Genomic DNA, 25079 nt, shown 5'->3' with positions numbered 1-25079 from the left:
GACCGGGAATAAACCCCCCGGTGAGAGACTGAGACACAGGCTGGGAATAAACCCCCCGGTGAGGGACTGAGACACAGACCGGGAATAAACCCCCCGGTGAGAGACTGAGACACAGACCGGGAATAAACCCCCCGGTGAGAGACTGAGACACAGACCGGGAATAAACCCCCCGGTGAGAGTGTGAGACACAGACCGGGAATAAACCCCCCGGTGAGAGACTGAGACACAGACCGGGAATAAACCCCCCGGTGAGAGACAGAGACACAGACCGGGAATAAACCCCCCGGTGAGAGACTGAGACACAGACCGGGAATAAACCCCCCGGTGAGAGACTGGATCACAGACCGGGAATAAACCCCCCGGTGAGAGACTGAGACACAAACCGGGAATAAACCCCCCGGTGAGAGACTGAGACACAGATCGGGAATAAACCCCCCGGTGAGAGACTGAGACACAGACCGGGAATAAACCCCCTTGTGAGAGACTGAGACACAGACCGGGAATAAACCCCCCGGTGAGAGACAGAGACACAGACCGGGAATAAACCCCCCGGTGAGGGACTGAGACACAGACCGGGAATAAACCCCCCGGTGAGAGACTGAGACACAGACCGGGAATAAACCCCCCGGTGAGAGACAGAGACACAGACCGGGAATAAACCCCCCGGTGAGAGACTGAGACACAAACCGGGAATAAAACCCCCGGTGAGAGACTGAGACACAGACCGGGAATAAACCCCCCGGTGAGGGACTGAGACACAGACCGGGAATAAACCCCCCGGTGAGAGACGTAGACACAGATCGGGAATAAAACCCCCCGGTGAGAGACTGAGACACGGACCGGGAATAAACCCCCCAGTGAGAGACTGAGACACGGACCGGGAATAAACCCCCCGGTGAGAGACTGGATCACAGACCGGGAATAAACCCCCCGGTGAGAGACTGAGACACGGACCGGGAATAAACCCCCCGGTGAGAGACGGAGACACAGACCGGGAATAAACCCCCCGGTGAGAGACTGAGACACGGACCGGGAATAAACCCCCCGGTGAGAGACTGGATCACAGACCGGGAATAAACCCCCCGGTGAGAGACTGAGACACAGACCGGGAATAAACCCCCCGGTGAGAGACTGAGACAGACCGGGAATAAACCCCCCGGTGAGAGACTGAGACACAAACCGGGAATAAACCCCCCGGTGAGGGACTGAGACACAGACCGGGAATAAACCCCCCGGTGAGAGACGGAGACACAGACCGGGAATAAACCCCCCGGTGAGAGACTGAGACACAGACCGGGAATAAACCCCCCGGTGAGAGACTGAGACACAGACCGGGAATAAACCCCCGGTGAGAGACTGAGACACAGACCGGGAATAAACCCCCCGGTGAGAGACTGAGACACAGACCGGGAATAAACCCCCCGGTGAGAGACTGAGACACAGACCGGGAATAAACCCCCCGGTGAGAGACAGACACAGACCGGGAATAAAACCCCCGGTGAGAGACTGGGACACAGACCGGGAATAAACCCCCGGTGAGAGACTGAGACACAGACCGGGAATAAACCCCCCGGTGAGAGACTGGGACACAGACCGGGAATAAACCCCCCGGTGAGGGACTGAGACACAGACCGGGAATAAACCCCCCGGTGAGAGACTGGGACACAGACCGGGAATAAACCCCCCGGTGAGAGACTGAGACACAGACCGGGAATAAACCCCCCGGTGAGAGACTGAGACACAGACCGGGAATAAACCCCCCGGTGAGAGACTGAGACACAGACCGGGAATAAACCCCCCGGTGAGAGACTGGGACACAGACCGGGAATAAACCCCCCGGTGAGAGAGTGGATCACAGACCGGGAATAAACCCCCCGGTGAGAGACTGAGACACAGACCGGGAATAAACCCCCCGGTGAGAGACTGAGACACAGACCGGGAATAAACCCCCGGTGAGAGACTGAGACACGGACCAGGAATAAACCCCCCCGGTGAGAGACTGAGACACAGACCGGGAATAAACCCCCGGTGAGAGACTGAGACACAGACCGGGAATAAACCCCCCGGTGAGAGACTGAGACACAGACCGGGAATAAACCCCCCGGTGAGAGACAGACACAGACCGGGAATAAAACCCCCGGTGAGAGACTGGGACACAGACCGGGAATAAACCCCCGGTGAGAGACTGAGACACAGACCGGGAATAAACCCCCCGGTGAGAGACTGGGACACAGACCGGGAATAAACCCCCCGGTGAGGTACGGAGACACAGACCGGGAATAAACCCCCCGGTGAGAGACTGAGACACAGACCGGGAATAAACCCCCCGGTGAGAGACTGAGACACAGACCGGGAGTAAACCCCCCGGTGAGGGACTGAGACACAGACCGGGAATAAACCCCCCGGTGAGAGACTGGGACACAGACCGGGAATAAACCCCCCGGTGAGAGACTGAGACACAGACCTGGAATAAACCCCCCGGTGAGAGAGTGGATCACAGACCGGGAATAAACCCCCCGGTGAGAGACTGAGACACAGACCGGGAATAAACCCCCCGGTGAGAGACTGAGACACAGACCGGGAATAAACCCCCCGGTGAGGGACTGAGACACAGACCGGGAATAAAACCCCCGGTGAGGGACTGAGACAGACCGGGAATAAACCCCCCGGTGAGAGACTGAGACACAGACCGGGAATAAACCCCCCGGTGAGGGACTGAGACACAAACTGGGAATAAACCCCCCGGTGAGAGACTGAGACACAGACCGGGAATAAACCCCCCGGTGAGAGACTGAGACACAAACTGGGAATAAACCCCCCGGTGAGAGACTGAGACACAGACCGGGAATAAACCCCCCGGTGAGAGACTGAGACACAGACCGGGAATAAACCCCCCGGTGAGGGACTGAGACACAGACCGGGAATAAACCCCCCGGTGAGAGACTGAGACACAGGCTGGGAATAAACCCCCCGGTGAGGGACTGAGACAGAGACCGGGAATAAACCCCCCGGTGAGAGACTGAGACACAGACCGGGAATAAACCCCCCGGTGAGAGACTGAGACACAGACCGGGAATAAACCCCCCGGTGAGAGTGTGAGACACAGACCGGGAATAAACCCCCCGGTGAGAGACTGAGACACAGACCGGGAATAAACCCCCCGGTGAGAGACAGAGACACAGACCGGGAATAAACCCCCCGGTGAGAGACTGAGACACAGACCGGGAATAAACCCCCCGGTGAGAGACTGGATCACAGACCGGGAATAAACCCCCCGGTGAGAGACTGAGACACAAACCGGGAATAAACCCCCCGGTGAGAGACTGAGACACAGATCGGGAATAAACCCCCCGGTGAGAGACTGAGACACAGACCGGGAATAAACCCCCTTGTGAGAGACTGAGACACAGACCGGGAATAAACCCCCCGGTGAGAGACAGAGACACAGACCGGGAATAAACCCCCCGGTGAGGGACTGAGACACAGACCGGGAATAAACCCCCCGGTGAGAGACTGAGACACAGACCGGGAATAAACCCCCCGGTGAGAGACAGAGACACAGACCGGGAATAAACCCCCCGGTGAGAGACTGAGACACAAACCGGGAATAAAACCCCCGGTGAGAGACTGAGACACAGACCGGGAATAAACCCCCCGGTGAGGGACTGAGACACAGACCGGGAATAAACCCCCCGGTGAGAGACGTAGACACAGATCGGGAATAAAACCCCCCGGTGAGAGACTGAGACACGGACCGGGAATAAACCCCCCAGTGAGAGACTGAGACACGGACCGGGAATAAACCCCCCGGTGAGAGACTGGATCACAGACCGGGAATAAACCCCCCGGTGAGAGACTGAGACACGGACCGGGAATAAACCCCCCGGTGAGAGACGGAGACACAGACCGGGAATAAACCCCCCGGTGAGAGACTGAGACACGGACCGGGAATAAACCCCCCGGTGAGAGACTGGATCACAGACCGGGAATAAACCCCCCGGTGAGAGACTGAGACACAGACCGGGAATAAACCCCCCGGTGAGAGACTGAGACAGACCGGGAATAAACCCCCCGGTGAGAGACTGAGACACAAACCGGGAATAAACCCCCCGGTGAGGGACTGAGACACAGACCGGGAATAAACCCCCCGGTGAGAGACGGAGACACAGACCGGGAATAAACCCCCCGGTGAGAGACTGAGACACAGACCGGGAATAAACCCCCCTGGTGAGAGACTGAGACACAGACCGGGAATAAACCCCCCGGTGAGAGACTGAGACACAGACCGGGAATAAACCCCCCGGTGAGAGACTGAGACACAGACCGGGAATAAACCCCCGGTGAGAGACTGAGACACGGACCAGGAATAAACCCCCCCGGTGAGAGACTGAGACACAGACCGGGAATAAACCCCCCAGTGAGAGAGTGGATCACAGACCGGGAATAAATCCCCCGGTGAGGGACTGAGACACAGACCGGGAATAAAGCCACCAGTGAGGGACTGAGACACAGACCGGGAATAAACCCCCCGGTGAGAGACAGACACAGACCGGGAATAAACCCCCCGGTGAGGGACTGAGACACAGACCGGGAATAAACCCCCCGGTGAGGGACTGAGACACAGACCGGGAATAAAGCCACCAGTGAGGGACTGAGACACAGACCGGGAATAAACCCCCCGGTGAGAGACAGACACAGACCGGGAATAAACCCCCCGGTGAGGGACTGAGACACAGACCGGGAATAAACCCCCCGGTGAGGGACTGAGACACAGACCGGGAATAAACCCCCCGGTGAGAGACTGAGACACAGACCGGGAATAAACCCCCGGTGAGAGACTGAGACACGGACCAGGAATAAACCCCCCCGGTGAGAGACTGAGACACAGACCGGGAATAAACCCCCCGGTGAGAGAGTGGATCACAGACCGGGAAGAAACCCCCCGGTGAGAGACTGAGACACAGACCGGGAATAAACCCCCCGGTGAGAGACTGAGACACGGACCAGGAATAAACCCCCCCGGTGAGAGACTGAGACACAGACCGGGAATAAACCCCCCGGTGAGAGAGTGGATCACAGACCGGGAAGAAACCCCCCGGTGAGAGACTGAGACACAGACCGGGAATAAACCCCCCGGTGAGGGACTGAGACACAGACCGGGAATAAACATCCCGGTGAGGGACTGAGACACAGACCGGGAATAAACCCCCCGGTGAGAGACAGACACAGACCGGGAATAAACCCCCCGGTGAGGGACTGAGACACAGACCGGGAATAAACCCCCGGTGAGAGACTGAGACACAGACCGGGAATAAACCCCCGGTGAGAGACTGAGACACGGACCGGGAATAAACCCTCCGGTGAGGGACTGAGACACAGACCGGGAATAAACCCCCGGTGAGAGATTGGGACACAGACCGGGAATAAACCCCCCGGTGAGAGACTGAGACACGGACCGGGAATAAACCCCCCGGTGAGAGACTGAGACACGGACCAGGAATAAACCCCCCGGTGAGAGACTGAGACACGGACCGGGAATAAACCCCCCGGTGAGAGATTGGGACACAGACCGGGAATAAACCCCCCGGTGAGGGACTGAGACAGACCGGGAATAAACCCCCCGGTGAGAGACTGAGACACAGACCGGGAATAAACCCCCCGGTGAGAGACTGAGACACAGACCGGGAATAAACCCCCCGGTGAGAGACTGAGACACGGACCAGGAATAAACCCCCCGGTGAGAGACTGAGACACAGACCGGGAATAAACCCCCCGGTGAGAGACTGGGACACAGACCGGGAATAAACCCCCCGGTGAGAGACTGAGACCCAGACCGGGAATAAACCCCCCGGTGAGAGACTGAGACACAGACCGGGAATAAACCTCCCGGAGAGGGACTGAGACACAGACCGGGAATAAACCCCCCGGTGAGAGACTGAGACACAGACCGGGAATCAACCCCCCGGTGAGAGACAGACACAGACCGGGAATAAACCCCCCGGTGAGGGACTGAGACACAGACCGGGAATAAACCCCCCGGTGAGGGACTGAGACACCGACCGGGAATAAACCCCCCGGTGAGAGTGTGGATCACAGACCGGGAATAAACCCCCCGGTGAGAGACTGAGACACAGACCAGGAATAAACCCCCCGGTGAGGGACTGAGACAGACCGGGAATAAACCCCACGGTGAGAGACTGAGACACAGACCGGGAATAAACCCCCCGGTGAGAGTGTGGATCACAGACCGGGAATAAACCCCCCGGTGAGAGACTGAGACACAGACCGGGAATAAACCCCCCGGTGAGAGACTGAGACACAGACCGGGAATAAACCCCCCGGTGAGAGACTGAGACACAGACCGGGAATAAACCCCCCGGTGAGAGACTGAGACACGGACCGGGAATAAACCCCCCGGTGAGAGACTGAGACAGACCGGGAATAAACCCCCGGTGAGAGACTGAGACACAGACCGGGAATAAACCCCCCGGTGAGAGACTGGGACACAGACCGGGAATAAACCCCCCGGTGAGGTACGGAGACACAGACCGGGAATAAACCCCCCGGTGAGAGACTGAGACACAGACCGGGAATAAACCCCCCGGTGAGAGACTGAGACACAGACCGGGAATAAACCCCCCGGTGAGAGACTGAGACACAGACCGGGAATAAACCCCCCGGTGAGAGACTGAGACACAGACCGGGAGTAAACCCCCCGGTGAGGGACTGAGACACAGACCGGGAATAAACCCCCCGATGAGAGACTGGGACACAGACCGGGAATAAACCCCCCGGTGAGAGACTGAGACACAGACCGGGAATAAACCCCCCAGTGAGAGACTGAGACACAGACCGGGAATAAACCCCCCGGTGAGAGAGTGGATCACAGACCGGGAATAAACCCCCCGGTGAGGGACTGAGACACAAACTGGGAATAAACCCCCCCGGTGAGAGACTGAGACACAGACCGGGAATAAACCCCCCGGTGAGAGACTGAGACACAGACCGGGAATAAACCCCCCGGTGAGGGACTGAGACACAGACCGGGAATAAACCCCCCGGTGAGAGACTGAGACACAGGCTGGGAATAAACCCCCCGGTGAGAGACTGAGACACAGACCGGGAATAAACCCCCCGGTGAGGGACTGAGACACAGACCGGGAATAAACCCCCCGGTGAGAGACTGAGACACAGACCGGGAATAAACCCCCCGGTGAGAGACTGAGACACAGACCGGGAATAAACCCCCCGGTGAGAGAGTGAGACACAGACCGGGAATAAACCCCCCGGTGAGAGACTGAGACACAGACCGGGAATAAACCCCCCGGTGAGAGACTGAGACACAGACCGGGAATAAACCCCCCGGTGAGAGACTGAGACACAGACCGGGAATAAACCCCCCGGTGAGAGACTGAGACACAGACCGGGAATAAACCCCCCGGTGAGGGACTGAGACTGAGACACGGACCGGGAATAAACCCCCCGGTGAGAGACTGAGACAGACCGGGAATAAACCCCCGGTGAGAGACTGAGACACAGACCGGGAATAAACCCCCCGGTGAGAGACTGGGACACAGACCGGGAATAAACCCCCCGGTGAGGTACGGAGACACAGACCGGGAATAAACCCCCCGGTGAGAGACTGAGACACAGACCGGGAATAAACCCCCCGGTGAGAGACTGAGACACAGACCGGGAATAAACCCCCCGCTGAGAGACTGAGACACAGACCGGGAATAAACCCCCCGGTGAGAGACTGAGACACAGACCGGGAGTAAACCCCCCGGTGAGGGACTGAGACACAGACCGGGAATAAACCCCCCGATGAGAGACTGGGACACAGACCGGGAATAAACCCCCCGGTGAGAGACTGAGACACAGACCTGGAATAAACCCCCCAGTGAGAGACTGAGACACAGACCGGGAATAAACCCCCCGGTGAGAGAGTGGATCACAGACCGGGAATAAACCCCCCGGTGAGAGACTGAGACACAGACCGGGAATAAACCCCCCGGTGAGAGACTGAGACACAGACCGGGAATAAACCCCCCGGTGAGGGACTGAGACACAGACCGGGAATAAAACCCCCGGTGAGGGACTGAGACAGACCGGGAATAAACCCCCCGGTGAGAGACTGAGACACAGACCGGGAATAAACCCCCCGGTGAGGGACTGAGACACAAACTGGGAATAAACCCCCCGGTGAGAGACTGAGACACAGACCGGGAATAAACCCCCCGGTGAGAGACTGAGACACAAACTGGGAATAAACCCCCCGGTGAGAGACTGAGACACAGACCGGGAATAAACCCCCCGGTGAGAGACTGAGACACAGACCGGGAATAAACCCCCCGGTGAGAGACTGAGACACGGACCGGGAATAAACCCCCCGGTGAGAGACTGAGACACAGACCGGGAATAAACCCCCCGGTGAGAGACTGAGACACGGACCGGGATTAAACCCCCCGGTGAGAGACTGAGACAGACCGGGAATAAACCCCCGGTGAGAGACTGAGACACAGACCGGGAATAAACCCCCCGGTGAGAGACTGAGACACAGACCGGGAATAAACCCCCCGGTGAGAGACTGAGACACAGACCGGGAATAAACCCCCCGGTGAGAGACTGAGACACGGACCGGGAATAAACCCCCCGGTGAGAGACTGAGACAGACCGGGAATAAACCCCCGGTGAGAGACTGAGACACAGACCGGGAATAAACCCCCCGGTGAGAGACTGGGACACAGACCGGGAATAAACCCCCCGGTGAGGTACGGAGACACAGACCGGGAATAAACCCCCCGGTGAGAGACTGAGACACAGACCGGGAATAAACCCCCCGGTGAGAGACTGAGACACAGACCGGGAATAAACCCCCCGGTGAGAGACTGAGACACAGACCGGGAATAAACCCCCCGGTGAGAGACTGAGACACAGACCGGGAGTAAACCCCCCGGTGAGGGACTGAGACACAGACCGGGAATAAACCCCCCGATGAGAGACTGGGACACAGACCGGGAATAAACCCCCCGGTGAGAGACTGAGACACAGACCTGGAATAAACCCCCCAGTGAGAGACTGAGACACAGACCGGGAATAAACCCCCCGGTGAGAGAGTGGATCACAGACCGGGAATAAACCCCCCGGTGAGAGACTGAGACACAGACCGGGAATAAACCCCCCGGTGAGAGACTGAGACACAGACCGGGAATAAACCCCCCGGTGAGGGACTGAGACACAGACCGGGAATAAAACCCCCGGTGAGGGACTGAGACAGACCGGGAATAAACCCCCCGGTGAGAGACTGAGACACAGACCGGGAATAAACCCCCCGGTGAGGGACTGAGACACAAACTGGGAATAAACCCCCCGGTGAGAGACTGAGACACAGACCGGGAATAAACCCCCCGGTGAGAGACTGAGACACAAACTGGGAATAAACCCCCCGGTGAGAGACTGAGACACAGACCGGGAATAAACCCCCCGGTGAGAGACTGAGACACAGACCGGGAATAAACCCCCCGGTGAGGGACTGAGACACAGACCGGGAATAAACCCCCCGGTGAGAGACTGAGACACAGGCTGGGAATAAACCCCCCGGTGAGGGACTGAGACACAGACCGGGAATAAACCCCCCGGTGAGAGACTGAGACACAGACCGGGAATAAACCCCCCGGTGAGAGACTGAGACACAGACCGGGAATAAACCCCCCGGTGAGAGACTGAGACACGGACCGGGAATAAACCCCCCGGTGAGAGACTGAGACAGACCGGGAATAAACCCCCGGTGAGAGACTGAGACACAGACCGGGAATAAACCCCCCGGTGAGAGACTGGGACACAGACCGGGAATAAACCCCCCGGTGAGGTACGGAGACACAGACCGGGAATAAACCCCCCGGTGAGAGACTGAGACACAGACCGGGAATAAACCCCCCGGTGAGAGACTGAGACACAGACCGGGAATAAACCCCCCGCTGAGAGACTGAGACACAGACCGGGAATAAACCCCCCGGTGAGTGACTGAGACACAGACCGGGAATAAACCCCCCGGTGAGAGACTGAGACACGGACCGGGATTAAACCCCCCGGTGAGAGACTGAGACAGACCGGGAATAAACCCCCGGTGAGAGACTGAGACACAGACCGGGAATAAACCCCCCGGTGAGAGACTGAGACACAGACCGGGAATAAACCCCCCGGTGAGAGACTGAGACACAGACCGGGAATAAACCCCCCGGTGAGAGACTGAGACACGGACCGGGAATAAACCCCCCGGTGAGAGACTGAGACAGACCGGGAATAAACCCCCGGTGAGAGACTGAGACACAGACCGGGAATAAACCCCCCGGTGAGAGACTGGGACACAGACCGGGAATAAACCCCCCGGTGAGGTACGGAGACACAGACCGGGAATAAACCCCCCGGTGAGAGACTGAGACACAGACCGGGAATAAACCCCCCGGTGAGAGACTGAGACACAGACCGGGAATAAACCCCCCGGTGAGAGACTGAGACACAGACCGGGAATAAACCCCCCGGTGAGAGACTGAGACACAGACCGGGAGTAAACCCCCCGGTGAGGGACTGAGACACAGACCGGGAATAAACCCCCCGATGAGAGACTGGGACACAGACCGGGAATAAACCCCCCGGTGAGAGACTGAGACACAGACCTGGAATAAACCCCCCAGTGAGAGACTGAGACACAGACCGGGAATAAACCCCCCGGTGAGAGAGTGGATCACAGACCGGGAATAAACCCCCCGGTGAGAGACTGAGACACAGACCGGGAATAAACCCCCCGGTGAGAGACTGAGACACAGACCGGGAATAAACCCCCCGGTGAGGGACTGAGACACAGACCGGGAATAAAACCCCCGGTGAGGGACTGAGACAGACCGGGAATAAACCCCCCGGTGAGAGACTGAGACACAGACCGGGAATAAACCCCCCGGTGAGGGACTGAGACACAAACTGGGAATAAACCCCCCGGTGAGAGACTGAGACACAGACCGGGAATAAACCCCCCGGTGAGAGACTGAGACACAAACTGGGAATAAACCCCCCGGTGAGAGACTGAGACACAGACCGGGAATAAACCCCCCGGTGAGAGACTGAGACACAGACCGGGAATAAACCCCCCGGTGAGGGACTGAGACACAGACCGGGAATAAACCCCCCGGTGAGAGACTGAGACACAGGCTGGGAATAAACCCCCCGGTGAGGGACTGAGACACAGACCGGGAATAAACCCCCCGGTGAGAGACTGAGACACAGACCGGGAATAAACCCCCCGGTGAGAGACTGAGACACAGACCGGGAATAAACCCCCCGGTGAGAGACTGAGACACGGACCGGGAATAAACCCCCCGGTGAGAGACTGAGACAGACCGGGAATAAACCCCCGGTGAGAGACTGAGACACAGACCGGGAATAAACCCCCCGGTGAGAGACTGGGACACAGACCGGGAATAAACCCCCCGGTGAGGTACGGAGACACAGACCGGGAATAAACCCCCCGGTGAGAGACTGAGACACAGACCGGGAATAAACCCCCCGGTGAGAGACTGAGACACAGACCGGGAATAAACCCCCCGCTGAGAGACTGAGACACAGACCGGGAATAAACCCCCCGGTGAGAGACTGAGACACAGACCGGGAGTAAACCCCCCGGTGAGGGACTGAGACACAGACCGGGAATAAACCCCCCGATGAGAGACTGGGACACAGACCGGGAATAAACCCCCCGGTGAGAGACTGAGACACAGACCTGGAATAAACCCCCCAGTGAGAGACTGAGACACAGACCGGGAATAAACCCCCCGGTGAGAGAGTGGATCACAGACCGGGAATAAACCCCCCGGTGAGAGACTGAGACACAGACCGGGAATAAACCCCCCGGTGAGAGACTGAGACACAGACCGGGAATAAACCCCCCGGTGAGGGACTGAGACACAGACCGGGAATAAAACCCCCGGTGAGGGACTGAGACAGACCGGGAATAAACCCCCCGGTGAGAGACTGAGACACAGACCGGGAATAAACCCCCCGGTGAGGGACTGAGACACAAACTGGGAATAAACCCCCCGGTGAGAGACTGAGACACAGACCGGGAATAAACCCCCCGGTGAGAGACTGAGACACAAACTGGGAATAAACCCCCCGGTGAGAGACTGAGACACAGACCGGGAATAAACCCCCCGGTGAGAGACTGAGACACAGACCGGGAATAAACCCCCCGGTGAGAGACTGAGACACGGACCGGGAATAAACCCCCCGGTGAGAGACTGAGACACAGACCGGGAATAAACCCCCCGGTGAGAGACTGAGACACGGACCGGGATTAAACCCCCCGGTGAGAGACTGAGACAGACCGGGAATAAACCCCCGGTGAGAGACTGAGACACAGACCGGGAATAAACCCCCCGGTGAGAGACTGAGACACAGACCGGGAATAAACCCCCCGGTGAGAGACTGAGACACAGACCGGGAATAAACCCCCCGGTGAGAGACTGAGACACGGACCGGGAATAAACCCCCCGGTGAGAGACTGAGACAGACCGGGAATAAACCCCCGGTGAGAGACTGAGACACAGACCGGGAATAAACCCCCCGGTGAGAGACTGGGACACAGACCGGGAATAAACCCCCCGGTGAGGTACGGAGACACAGACCGGGAATAAACCCCCCGGTGAGAGACTGAGACACAGACCGGGAATAAACCCCCCGGTGAGAGACTGAGACACAGACCGGGAATAAACCCCCCGGTGAGAGACTGAGACACAGACCGGGAATAAACCCCCCGGTGAGAGACTGAGACACAGACCGGGAGTAAACCCCCCGGTGAGGGACTGAGACACAGACCGGGAATAAACCCCCCGATGAGAGACTGGGACACAGACCGGGAATAAACCCCCCGGTGAGAGACTGAGACACAGACCTGGAATAAACCCCCCAGTGAGAGACTGAGACACAGACCGGGAATAAACCCCCCGGTGAGAGAGTGGATCACAGACCGGGAATAAACCCCCCGGTGAGAGACTGAGACACAGACCGGGAATAAACCCCCCGGTGAGAGACTGAGACACAGACCGGGAATAAACCCCCCGGTGAGGGACTGAGACACAGACCGGGAATAAAACCCCCGGTGAGGGACTGAGACAGACCGGGAATAAACCCCCCGGTGAGAGACTGAGACACAGACCGGGAATAAACCCCCCGGTGAGGGACTGAGACACAAACTGGGAATAAACCCCCCGGTGAGAGACTGAGACACAGACCGGGAATAAACCCCCCGGTGAGAGACTGAGACACAAACTGGGAATAAACCCCCCGGTGAGAGACTGAGACACAGACCGGGAATAAACCCCCCGGTGAGAGACTGAGACACAGACCGGGAATAAACCCCCCGGTGAGGGACTGAGACACAGACCGGGAATAAACCCCCCGGTGAGAGACTGAGACACAGGCTGGGAATAAACCCCCCGGTGAGGGACTGAGACACAGACCGGGAATAAACCCCCCGGTGAGAGACTGAGACACAGACCGGGAATAAACCCCCCGGTGAGAGACTGAGACACAGACCGGGAATAAACCCCCCGGTGAGAGACTGAGACACGGACCGGGAATAAACCCCCCGGTGAGAGACTGAGACAGACCGGGAATAAACCCCCGGTGAGAGACTGAGACACAGACCGGGAATAAACCCCCCGGTGAGAGACTGGGACACAGACCGGGAATAAACCCCCCGGTGAGGTACGGAGACACAGACCGGGAATAAACCCCCCGGTGAGAGACTGAGACACAGACCGGGAATAAACCCCCCGGTGAGAGACTGAGACACAGACCGGGAATAAACCCCCCGCTGAGAGACTGAGACACAGACCGGGAATAAACCCCCCGGTGAGAGACTGAGACACAGACCGGGAGTAAACCCCCCGGTGAGGGACTGAGACACAGACCGGGAATAAACCCCCCGATGAGAGACTGGGACACAGACCGGGAATAAACCCCCCGGTGAGAGACTGAGACACAGACCTGGAATAAACCCCCCAGTGAGAGACTGAGACACAGACCGGGAATAAACCCCCCGGTGAGAGAGTGGATCACAGACCGGGAATAAACCCCCCGGTGAGAGACTGAGACACAGACCGGGAATAAACCCCCCGGTGAGAGACTGAGACACAGACCGGGAATAAACCCCCCGGTGAGGGACTGAGACACAGACCGGGAATAAAACCCCCGGTGAGGGACTGAGACAGACCGGGAATAAACCCCCCGGTGAGAGACTGAGACACAGACCGGGAATAAACCCCCCGGTGAGGGACTGAGACACAAACTGGGAATAAACCCCCCGGTGAGAGACTGAGACACAGACCGGGAATAAACCCCCCGGTGAGAGACTGAGACACAAACTGGGAATAAACCCCCCGGTGAGAGACTGAGACACAGACCGGGAATAAACCCCCGGTGAGAGACTGAGACACAGACCGGGAATAAACCCCCCGGTGAGGGACTGAGACACAGACCGGGAATAAACCCCCCGGTGAGAGACTGAGACACAGGCTGGGAATAAACCCCCCGGTGAGGGACTGAGACACAGACCGGGAATAAACCCCCCGGTGAGAGACTGAGACACAGACCGGGAATAAACCCCCCGGTGAGAGAGTGAGACACAGACCGGGAATAAACCCCCCGGTGAGAGACTGAGACACAGACCGGGAATAAACCCCCCGGTGAGAGACAGAGACACAGACCGGGAATAAACCCCCCGGTGAGAGACTGAGACACAGACCGGGAATAAACCCCCCGGTGAGAGACTGAGACACAGACCGGGAATAAACCCCCCGGTGAGAGACTGAGACACAGACCGGGAATAAACCCCCCGGTGAGAGACTGAGACACAGACCGGGAATAAACCCCCCGGTGAGAGACTGAGACACAGACCGGGAATAAACCCCCCGGTGAGAGACTGAGACACAGACCGGGAATAAACCCCCCGGTGAGAGACTGAGACACGGACCAGGAATAAAACCCCCCGGTGAGAGACTGGGACACGGACCAGGAATAAACCCCCCGGTGAGAGACTGAGACACGGACCAGGAATAAAACCCCCCGGTGAGAGACTGAGACACAGACCGGGAATAAAACCCCCCGGTGAGAGACTGAGACACAGACCGGGAATAAACCCCCCGGTGAGAGACTGAGACACGGACCGGGAATAAACCCCCCGGTGAGAGACTGAGACACAGACCGGGAATAAACCCCCCGGTGAGAGACTGAGACACAGACCGGGAATAAACCCCCCGGTGAGAGACTGGATCACAGACCGGGAATAAAACCCCCCCGGTGAGGGACTGAGACACGGACCGGGAATAAACCCCCCGGTGAGAGACTGAGACACAGACCGGGAATAAACCCCCCGGTGAGAGACTGAGACACGGACCGGGAATAAAACCCCCGGTGAGAGACTGAGACACAGACCGGGAATAAACCCCCCGGTGAGAGACTGAGACACAGACCGGGAATAAAACCCCCCGGTGAGAGACTGAGACACAGACCGGGAATAAACCCCCCGGTGAGAGACTGAGACACGGACCGGGAATAAACCCCCCGGTGAGAGACTGAGACACAGACCGGGAATAAAACCCCCGGTGAGAGACTGAGACACGGACCAGGAATAAAACCCCCCGGTGAGAGACTGAGACACGGACCGGGAATAAACCCCCCGGTGAGAGACTGAGACACGGACCAGGAATAAACCCCCCGGTGAGAGACTGAGACACGGACCGGGAATAAACCCCCCGGTGAGGGACTGAGACACAGACCGGGAATAAACCCCCCGGTGAGAGACTGAGACACAGACCGGGAATAAACCCCCCGGTGAGGGACTGAGACACAGACCGGGAATAAACCCCCCGGTGAGAGACTGAGACACAGACCGGGAATAAACCCCCCGGTGAGAGACTGAGACACGGACCGGGAATAAACCCCCCGGTGAGAGACTGAGACACAGACCGGGAATAAACCCCCCGGTGAGAGACTGAGACACGGACCGGGAATAAACCCCCCGGTGAGAGACTGAGACACGGACCGGGAATAAACCCCCCGGTGAGAGACTGAGACACAGACCGGGAATAAACCCCCCGGTGAGAGACTGGGACACAGACCGGGAATAAACCCCCCGGTGAGAGACTGAGACACGGACCGGGAATAAAACCCCCGGTGAGAGACTGAGACACAGACCGGGAATAAACCCCCCGGTGAGAGACTGAGACACGGACCGGGAATAAACCCCCCGGTGAGAGACTGAGACACGGACCGGGAATAAACCCCCCGGTGAGAGACTGAGACACGGACCGGGAATAAACCCCCGGTGAGGGACTGAGACACAGACCGGGAATAAACCCCCCGGTGAGAGACAGAGACACAGACCGGGAATAAACCCCCCGGTGAGAGACTGAGACACAGACCGGGAATAAACCCCCCGGTGAGAGACTGAGACACGGACCGGGAATAAACCCCCCGGTGAGAGACTGAGACACGGACCGGGAATAAACCCCCGGTGAGGGACTGAGACACAGACCGGGAATAAACCCCCCGGTGAGAGACTGAGACACGGACCGGGAATAAACCCCCCGGTGAGAGACTGAGACACAGACCGGGAATAAACCCCCCGGTGAGAGACTGAGACACGGACCGGGAATAAACCCCCCGGTGAGAGACTGAGACACGGACCGGGAATAAAACCCCCGGTGAGAGACTGAGACACAGACCGGGAATAAACCCCCCGGTGAGAGACTGAGACACAGACCGGGAATAAACCCCCTGGTGAGAGACGTAGACACAGACCGGGAATAAACCCCCCGGTGAGAGACTGAGACACGGACCAGGAATAAACCCCCCGGTGAGAGACTGAGACACGGACCGGGAATAAACCCCCCGGTGAGAGACTGAGACACGGACCGGGAATAAACCCCCCGGTGAGAGACTGAGACACAGACCGGGAATAAACCTCCCGGTGAGAGACTGAGACACAAACCGGGAATAAACCCCCCGGTGAGAGACTGAGACACGGACCAGGAATAAACCTCCCGGTGAGAGACTGAGACACGGACCGGGAATAAACCCCCCGGTGAGAGACTGAGACACGGACCGGGAATAAACCCCCCGGTGAGAGACTGAGACACGGAGCAGGTATAAACCCCCACCCCCAGCGATCCCCGGCTGCCGTTTCTCCTGCAGCTAATATCATGAAGTCTGCTGATATGGGCATGGGACTGGGGGGCAGCCTCAGGAACTGATCTCAGTGCCTTCAGGGCACAGGGGGTAAGAAAGGAATGCAGGCGCAGCCTCACCTCACTCGTTCTGTCCATCAGACAGCCCAACAACACCAGCAGGTTCGAGTGGGAGAAGAAATCCCAGCAGCCTCGCTGCCTCGCCAACTTGAGGAGCTCTGCCATGTCTTCTGTTATAGAGAGAGAGAAACGAGAGTAATAGGATTTTCAATCTCTTGATCGAGCTAACAGACACCCAGTCACATCAGGGAGCCTCCGCACAGTACAGTGTGATCACAAGGTATAAAAACCACAAAATATTCCACAATTCACAACTAGCTCCATTACACATTTTATGTACTTTTCATTTTGGGCTGAGACAAATCTGTGGGAGGGAGAATCAATCATTGACCTGGAGTGTACGTGCGCTGAGAGAGGAGATTAAATGGGTGGGTAAAGTCTATGATAGGGGAGAGTGTACGTGCGCTGAGAGAGGAGATTAAATGGGTGGGTAAAGTCCATGATAGGGGAGAGTGTACGTGCGCTGAGAGAGGAGATTAAATGGGTGGGTAAAGTCCATGATAGGGGAGAGTGTACGTGCGCTGAGAGAGGAGATTAAATGGGTGGGTAAAGTCCATGATAGGGGAGAGTGTACGTGGGTTGTGGGAGGAGATTAAATGGGTGGGTAAAGTCCATGATAGGGGAGAGTGTACGTGCGCTGAGAGAGGAGATTAAATGGGTGGGTAAAGTCCATGATAGGGGAGAGTGTACGTGCGCTGAGAGAGGAGATTAAATGGGTGGGTAAAGTCCATGATAGGGGAGAGTGTACGTGCGCTGAGAGAGGAGATTAAATGGGTGGGTAAAGTCCATGATAGGGGAGAGTGTACGTGGGTTGTGGGAGGAGATTAAATGGGTGGGTAAAGTCCATGATAGGGGAGAGTGTACGTGCGCTGAGAGAGGAGATTAAATGGGTGGGTAAAGTCTATGATAGGGGAGAGTGTACGTGCGCTGAGAGAGGAGATTAAATGGGTGGGTAAAGTCTATGATAGGGGAGAGTGTACGTGCGCTGAGAGAGGAGATTAAATGGGTGGGTAAAGTCCATGATAGGGGAGAGTGTACGTGCGCTGTGAGAGGAGATTAAATGGGTGGGTAAAGTCTATGATAGGGGAGAGTGTACGTGCGCTGTGAGAGGAGATTAAATGGGTGGGTAAAGTCCATGATAGGGGAGAGTGTACGTGGGCTGTGAGAGGAGATTAAATGGGTGGGTAAAGTCCATGATAGGGGAGAGTGTACGTGGGCTGTGAGAGGAGATTAAATGGGTGGGTAAAGTCCATGATAGGGGAGAGTGTACGTGGGCTGTGAGAGGAGATTAAATGGGTGGGTAAAGTCCATGATAGGGGAGAGTGTACGTGGGCTGTGAGAGGAGATTAAATGGGTGGGTAAAGTCCATGATAGGGGAGAGTGTACGTGCGCTGAGAGAGGAGATTAAATGGGTGGGTAAAGTCCATGATAGGGGAGAGTGTACGTGGGCTGTGAGAGGAGATTAAATGGGTGGGTAAAGTCCATGATAGGGGAGAGTGTACGTGCGCTGTGAGAGGAGATTAAATGGGTGGGTAAAGTCCATGATAGGGGAGAGTGTACGTGCGCTGTGAGAGGAGATTAAATGGGTGGGTAAAGTCCATGATAGGGGAGAGTGTACGTGCGCTGTGAGAGGAGATTAAATGGGTGGGTAAAGTCCATGATAGGGGAGAGTGTACGTGCGCTGAGAGAGGAGATTAAATGGGTGGGTAAAGTCCATGATAGGGGAGAGTGTACGTGCGCTGTGAGAGGAGATTAAATGGGTGGGTAAAGTCCATGATAGGGGAGAGTGTACGTGCGCTGTGAGAGGAGATTAAATGGGTGGGTAAAGTCCATGATAGGGGAGAGTGTACGTGCGCTGTGAGAGGAGATTAAATGGGTGGGTAAAGTCCATGATAGGGGAAGAGTGTACGTGCGCTGTGAGAGGAGATTAAATGGGTGGGTAAAGTCCATGATAGGGGAGAGTGTACGTGCGCTGAGAGAGGAGATTAAATGGGTGGGTAAAGTCTATGATAGGGGAGAGTGTACGTGCGCTGAGAGAGGAGATTAAATGGGTGGGTAAAGTCTATGATAGGGGAGAGTGTACGTGCGCTGAGAGAGGAGATTAAATGGGTGGGTAAAGTCCATGATAGGGGAGAGTGTACATGCGCTGTGAGAGGAGATTAAATGGGTGGGTAAAGTCCATGATAGGGGAGAGTGTACGTGCGCTGAGAGAGGAGATTAAATGGGTGGGTAAAGTCTATGATAGGGGAGAGTGTACGTGCGCTGAGAGAGGAGATTAAATGGGTGGGTAAAGTCCATGATAGGGGAGAGTGTACATGGGCTGTGAGAGGAGATTAAATGGGTGGGTAAAGTCCATGATAGGGGAGAGTGTACATGGGCTGTGAGAGGAGATTAAATGGGTGGGTAAAGTCCATGATAGGGGAGAGTGTACGTGCGCTGAGAGAGGAGATTAAATGGGTGGGTAAAGTCCATGATAGGGGAGAGTGTACGTGCGCTGAGAGAGGAGATTAAATGGGTGGGTAAAGTCCATGATAGGGGAGAGTGTACGTGGGCTGTGAGAGGAGATTAAATGGGTGGGTAAAGTCCATGATAGGGGAGAGTGTACGTGCGCTGTGAGAGGAGATTAAATGGGTGGGTAAAGTCCATGATAGGGGAGAGTGTACGTGCGCTGTGAGAGGAGATTAAATGGGTGGGTAAAGTCCATGATAGGGGAGAGTGTACGTGCGCTGTGAGAGGAGATTAAATGGGTGGGTAAAGTCCATGATAGGGGAGAGTGTACGTGCGCTGAGAGAGGAGATTAAATGGGTGGGTAAAGTCTATGATAGGGGAGAGTGTACGTGCGCTGAGAGAGGAGATTAAATGGGTGGGTAAAGTCTATGATAGGGGAGAGTGTACGTGCGCTGAGAGAGGAGATTAAATGGGTGGGTAAAGTCCATGATAGGGGAGAGTGTACGTGCGCTGTGAGAGGAGATTAAATGGGTGGGTAAAGTCCATGATAGGGGAGAGTGTACGTGCGCTGAGAGAGGAGATTAAATGGGTGGGTAAAGTCTATGATAGGGGAGAGTGTACGTGCGCTGAGAGAGGAGATTAAATGGGTGGGTAAAGTCCATGATAGGGGAGAGTGTACATGGGCTGTGAGAGGAGATTAAATGGGTGGGTAAAGTCCATGATAGGGGAGAGTGTACGTGCGCTGTGAGAGGAGATTAAATGGGTGGGTAAAGTCCATGATAGGGGAGAGTGTACGTGCGCTGAGAGAGGAGATTAAATGGGTGGGTAAAGTCTATGATAGGGGAGAGTGTACGTGCGCTGAGAGAGGAGATTAAATGGGTGGGTAAAGTCCATGATAGGGGAGAGTGTACGTGCGCTGTGAGAGGAGATTAAATGGGTGGGTAAAGTCCATGATAGGGGAGAGTGTACGTGCGCTGAGAGAGGAGATTAAATGGGTGGGTAAAGTCTATGATAGGGGAGAGTGTACGTGCGCTGAGAGAGGAGATTAAATGGGTGGGTAAAGTCCATGATAGGGGAGAGTGTACGTGCGCTGAGAGAGGAGATTAAATGGGTGGGTAAAGTCTATGATAGGGGAGAGTGTACGTGCGCTGTGAGAGGAGATTAAATGGGTGGGTAAAGTCCATGATAGGGGAGAGTGTACGTGCGCTGTGAGAGGAGATTAAATGGGTGGGTAAAGTCCATGATAGGGGAGAGTGTACGTGCGCTGAGAGAGGAGATTAAATGGGTGGGTAAAGTCTATGATAGGGGAGAGTGTACGTGCGCTGAGAGAGGAGATTAAATGGGTGGGTAAAGTCTATGATAGGGGAGAGTGTACGTGCGCTGAGAGAGGAGATTAAATGGGTGGGTAAAGTCTATGATAGGGGAGAGTGTACGTGCGCTGAGAGAGGAGATTAAATGGGTGGGTAAAGTCCATGATAGGGGAGAGTGTACGTGCGCTGTGAGAGGAGATTAAATGGGTGGGTAAAGTCCATGATAGGGGAGAGTGTACGTGCGCTGAGAGAGGAGATTAAATGGGTGGGTAAAGTCTATGATAGGGGAGAGTGTACGTGCGCTGAGAGAGGAGATTAAATGGGTGGGTAAAGTCTATGATAGGGGAGAGTGTACGTGCGCTGAGAGAGGAGATTAAATGGGTGGGTAAAGTCCATGATAGGGGAGAGTGTACGTGCGCTGTGAGAGGAGATTAAATGGGTGGGTAAAGTCCATGATAGGGGAGAGTGTACGTGCGCTGAGAGAGGAGATTAAATGGGTGGGTAAAGTCTATGATAGGGGAGAGTGTACGTGCGCTGAGAGAGGAGATTAAATGGGTGGGTAAAGTCCATGATAGGGGAGAGTGTACGTGGGTTGTGAGAGGAGATTAAATGGGTGGGTAAAGTCCATGATAGGGGAGAGTGTACGTGGGTTGTGAGAGGAGATTAAATGGGTGGGTAAAGTCCATGATAGGGGAGAGTGTACGTGCGCTGAGAGAGGAGATTAAATGGGTGGGTAAAGTCTATGATAGGGGAGAGTGTACGTGGGTTGTGAGAGGAGATTAAATGGGTGGGTAAAGTCTATGATAGGGGAGAGTGTACGTGCGCTGAGAGAGGAGATTAAATGGGTGGGTAAAGTCTATGATAGGGGAGAGTGTACGTGGGTTGTGAGAGGAGATTAAATGGGTGGGTAAAGTCCATGATAGGGGAGAGTGTACGTGCGCTGAGAGAGGAGATTAAATGGGTGGGTAAAGTCTATGATAGGGGAGAGTGTACGTGCGCTGTGAGAGGAGATTAAATGGGTGGGTAAAGTCTATGATAGGGGAGAGTGTACGTGCGCTGTGAGAGGAGATTAAATGGGTGGGTAAAGTCCATGATAGGGGAGAGTGTACGTGGGGTGTGAGAGGAGATTAAATGGGTGGGTAAAGTCCATGATAGGGGAGAGTGTACGTGCGCTGAGAGAGGAGATTAAATGGGTGGGTAAAGTCTATGATAGGGGAGAGTGTACGTGCGCTGTGAGAGGAGATTAAATGGGTGGGTAAAGTCTATGATAGGGGAGAGTGTACGTGCGCTGTGAGAGGAGATTAAATGGGTGGGTAAAGTCCATGATAGGGGAGAGTGTACATGGGCTGTGGGAGGAGATTAAATGGGTGGGTAAAGTCCATGATAGGGGAGAGTGTACATGGGCTGTGAGAGGAGATTAAATGGGTGGGTAAAGTCCATGACAGGGGAGAGTGTACATGGGCTGTGAGAGGAGATTAAATGGGTGGGTAAAGTCCATGATAGGGGAGAGTGTACATGGGTTGTGAGAGGAGATTAAATGGGTGGGTAAAGTCCATGATAGGGGAGAGTGTACATGGGTTGTGAGAGGAGATTAAATGGGTGGGTAAAGTCCATGATAGGGGAGAGTGTACATGGGTTGTGAGAGGAGATTAAATGGGTGGGTAAAGTCCATGATAGGGGAGAGTGTACGTGGGTTGTGAGAGGAGATTAAATGGGTGGGTAAAGTCCATGATAGGGGAGAGTGTACATGGGCTGTGAGAGGAGATTAAATGGGTGGGTAAAGTCTATGATAGGGGAGAGTGTACGTGGGTTGTGAGAGGAGATTAAATGGGTGGGTAAAGTCCATGATAGGGGGAGTGTGCGTGCGCTGTGAGAGGAGATTAAATGGGTGGGTAAAGTCTATGATAGGGGAGAGTGTACGTGCGCTGTGAGAGGAGATTAAATGGGTGGGTAAAGTCTATGATAGGGGAGAGTGTACATGGGCTGTGAGAGGAGATTAAATGGGTGGGTAAAGTCCATGATAGGGGAGAGTGTGCGTGCGCTGTGAGAGGAGATTAAATGGGTGGGTAAAGTCTATGATAGGGGAGAGTGTACGTGCGCTGTGAGAGGAGATTAAATGGGTGGGTAAAGTCCATGATAGGGGAGAGTGTACGTGGGGTGTGAGATGAGATTAAATGGGTGGGTAAAGTCCATGATAGGGGAGAGTGTACATGGGCTGTGAGAGGAGATTAAATGGGTGGGTAAAGTCCATGATAGGGGAGAGTGTACGTGCGCTGTGAGAGGAGATTAAATGGGTGGGTAAAGTCCATGATAGGGGAGAGTGTACGTGCGCTGTGAGAGGAGATTAAATGGGTGGGTAAAGTCCATGATAGGGGAGAGTGTACGTGGGCTGTGAGAGGAGATTAAATGGGTGGGTAAAGTCCATGATAGGGGAGAGTGTACATGGGCTGTGGGAGGAGATTAAATGGGTGGGTAAAGTCCATGATAGGGGAGAGTGTACGTGGGCTGTGAGAGGAGATTAAATGGGTGGGTAAAGTCCATGATAGGGGAGAGTGTACGTGGGGTGTGAGAGGAGATTAAATGGGTGGGTAAAGTCAATGATAGGGGAGAGTGTACGTGCGCTGTGAGAGGAGATTAAATGGGTGGGTAAAGTCAATGATAGGGGAGAGTGTACACGGACTATGGGAGGAGATTTAATGTCCTAGTGCTGTAGCAGGAAAGAGCTGAATGACCTTTTTGCATTGCACACTTTCTCATGTTATTACAATTCCAACACTACAACTACCTGCATTGATATAGTGCCTTTAATGTAGAAACCCCTCCCAAGGTGCTTCACAGAGACGTAAGGAACAAATGGACTCTGAACCAAAGAAGGAGATATTAGGAAGGGTGAACAAAAGCTTGGCCAAAGAGGTGGGTTTTAAGGAGGGTCTTCTAGAGGAGAGGAGAGGTGGAGGGGTTCAGTGACAGAATTGCAGAGTGTTTGGTGAGCCAGCTGAAGGCACAGCTGTAGTTGGTGGTGTGCAGGGAGAGGGGGGGATGCACAAGAGGCCAGAGTCAGAGGAACAGAGTTTGGGAAGGGAGGGATTGTAGAGTTGGAGAGTAAGGGAGGGGTGAGGACACGATGGCATTTAAACACAAGGCTGAGAATTTTTAACAAGTTGTCGAAGGACTGGGAGCCATTGTAGGTAAGTGAGAGCAGGGCCAGTGGGTGAACGGGACTTGGTGCGAGATGGGATACAGGCAGCAGGGTCTTGAATGAGCTGAAGTTTATAGAGGGGGAAGGACTGGAGGCTGTCCAGTCGAGTCTGGAGGTAACAAAGGCATGGATGAGGGTTTCAGCAGTACATGAACTGAGGCGGGGGTGGAGCTGGGCGATGTTACGGAGGTGGAAGTAGGCGATCTTGGTGATGGAGAGATACGGCATTGGAAGCTCAGCTCAAGTCAAACAGGACTGTGAGGGTGTGAACAGTCTGGTTCAGCTTGAGACAGTGGCCAGGGTGATGGAATCGGCCCGAGTTATATCCTTGGACACAGTGGGAGGGCCTATAATCTAATGTTTATTGAGTGCAGAATCTGATACCTACCAGGTGCCCAATTCGCTCAGCCTCAAGGAGAGAGAGCGGGAGGTAGAGATGTAGATATCTAATCCCAGGTTACAGGTTAACAGAAAAGGCAATCTAGTTCAGAAAGTACAGAGGATACTGCCATGGAACCGTGTAGAGAAGCGAATCCTGAGTTTGGGGTTTAAGCTAAGCTCCTGACTGCATCAACACAGAAAGCCCCTGCTGAGGGCCCTGGGTTTAAGGTACAATGAACTGACAGTGAGTTAACAGAGAACAGCCAGCAAGCTGGAGCGGAGAACCACTCGTGCCCTCCTCTCCTGACGATGCTAAGGTTGGTTCAACAGGCACTGGGTAGGTTCCCATCCCACAGCCTACGAGAGTTGTTCTTGACCCTT

At 55.5% G+C, this 25079-nt stretch overlaps 1 protein-coding gene across 1 annotated transcript in view; it reads right to left on the bottom strand.

Annotated features, from left to right (window-relative positions):
* The window catches only part of LOC147104957 (tRNA (32-2'-O)-methyltransferase regulator THADA), a 194390-nt gene that overhangs the window by 98834 nt on the left and 70477 nt on the right, over positions 1-25079 (bottom strand). The window contains 1 exon segment of the mRNA XM_085962123.1: positions 17361-17470. Within this exon segment, the coding sequence (XP_085818249.1) occupies positions 17361-17470 (110 nt within the window).

Source organism: Somniosus microcephalus, chromosome 19 (assembly GCF_052327205.1).
Source record: "Somniosus microcephalus isolate GS21.2 chromosome 19, FLI_Smic_1.0, whole genome shotgun sequence".
NCBI lineage: Eukaryota > Metazoa > Chordata > Chondrichthyes > Squaliformes > Somniosidae > Somniosus > Somniosus microcephalus.
The sequence above is the reverse complement of the archived record's forward strand: the minus strand, read 5'-3'. Positions and strand labels throughout refer to the sequence as shown.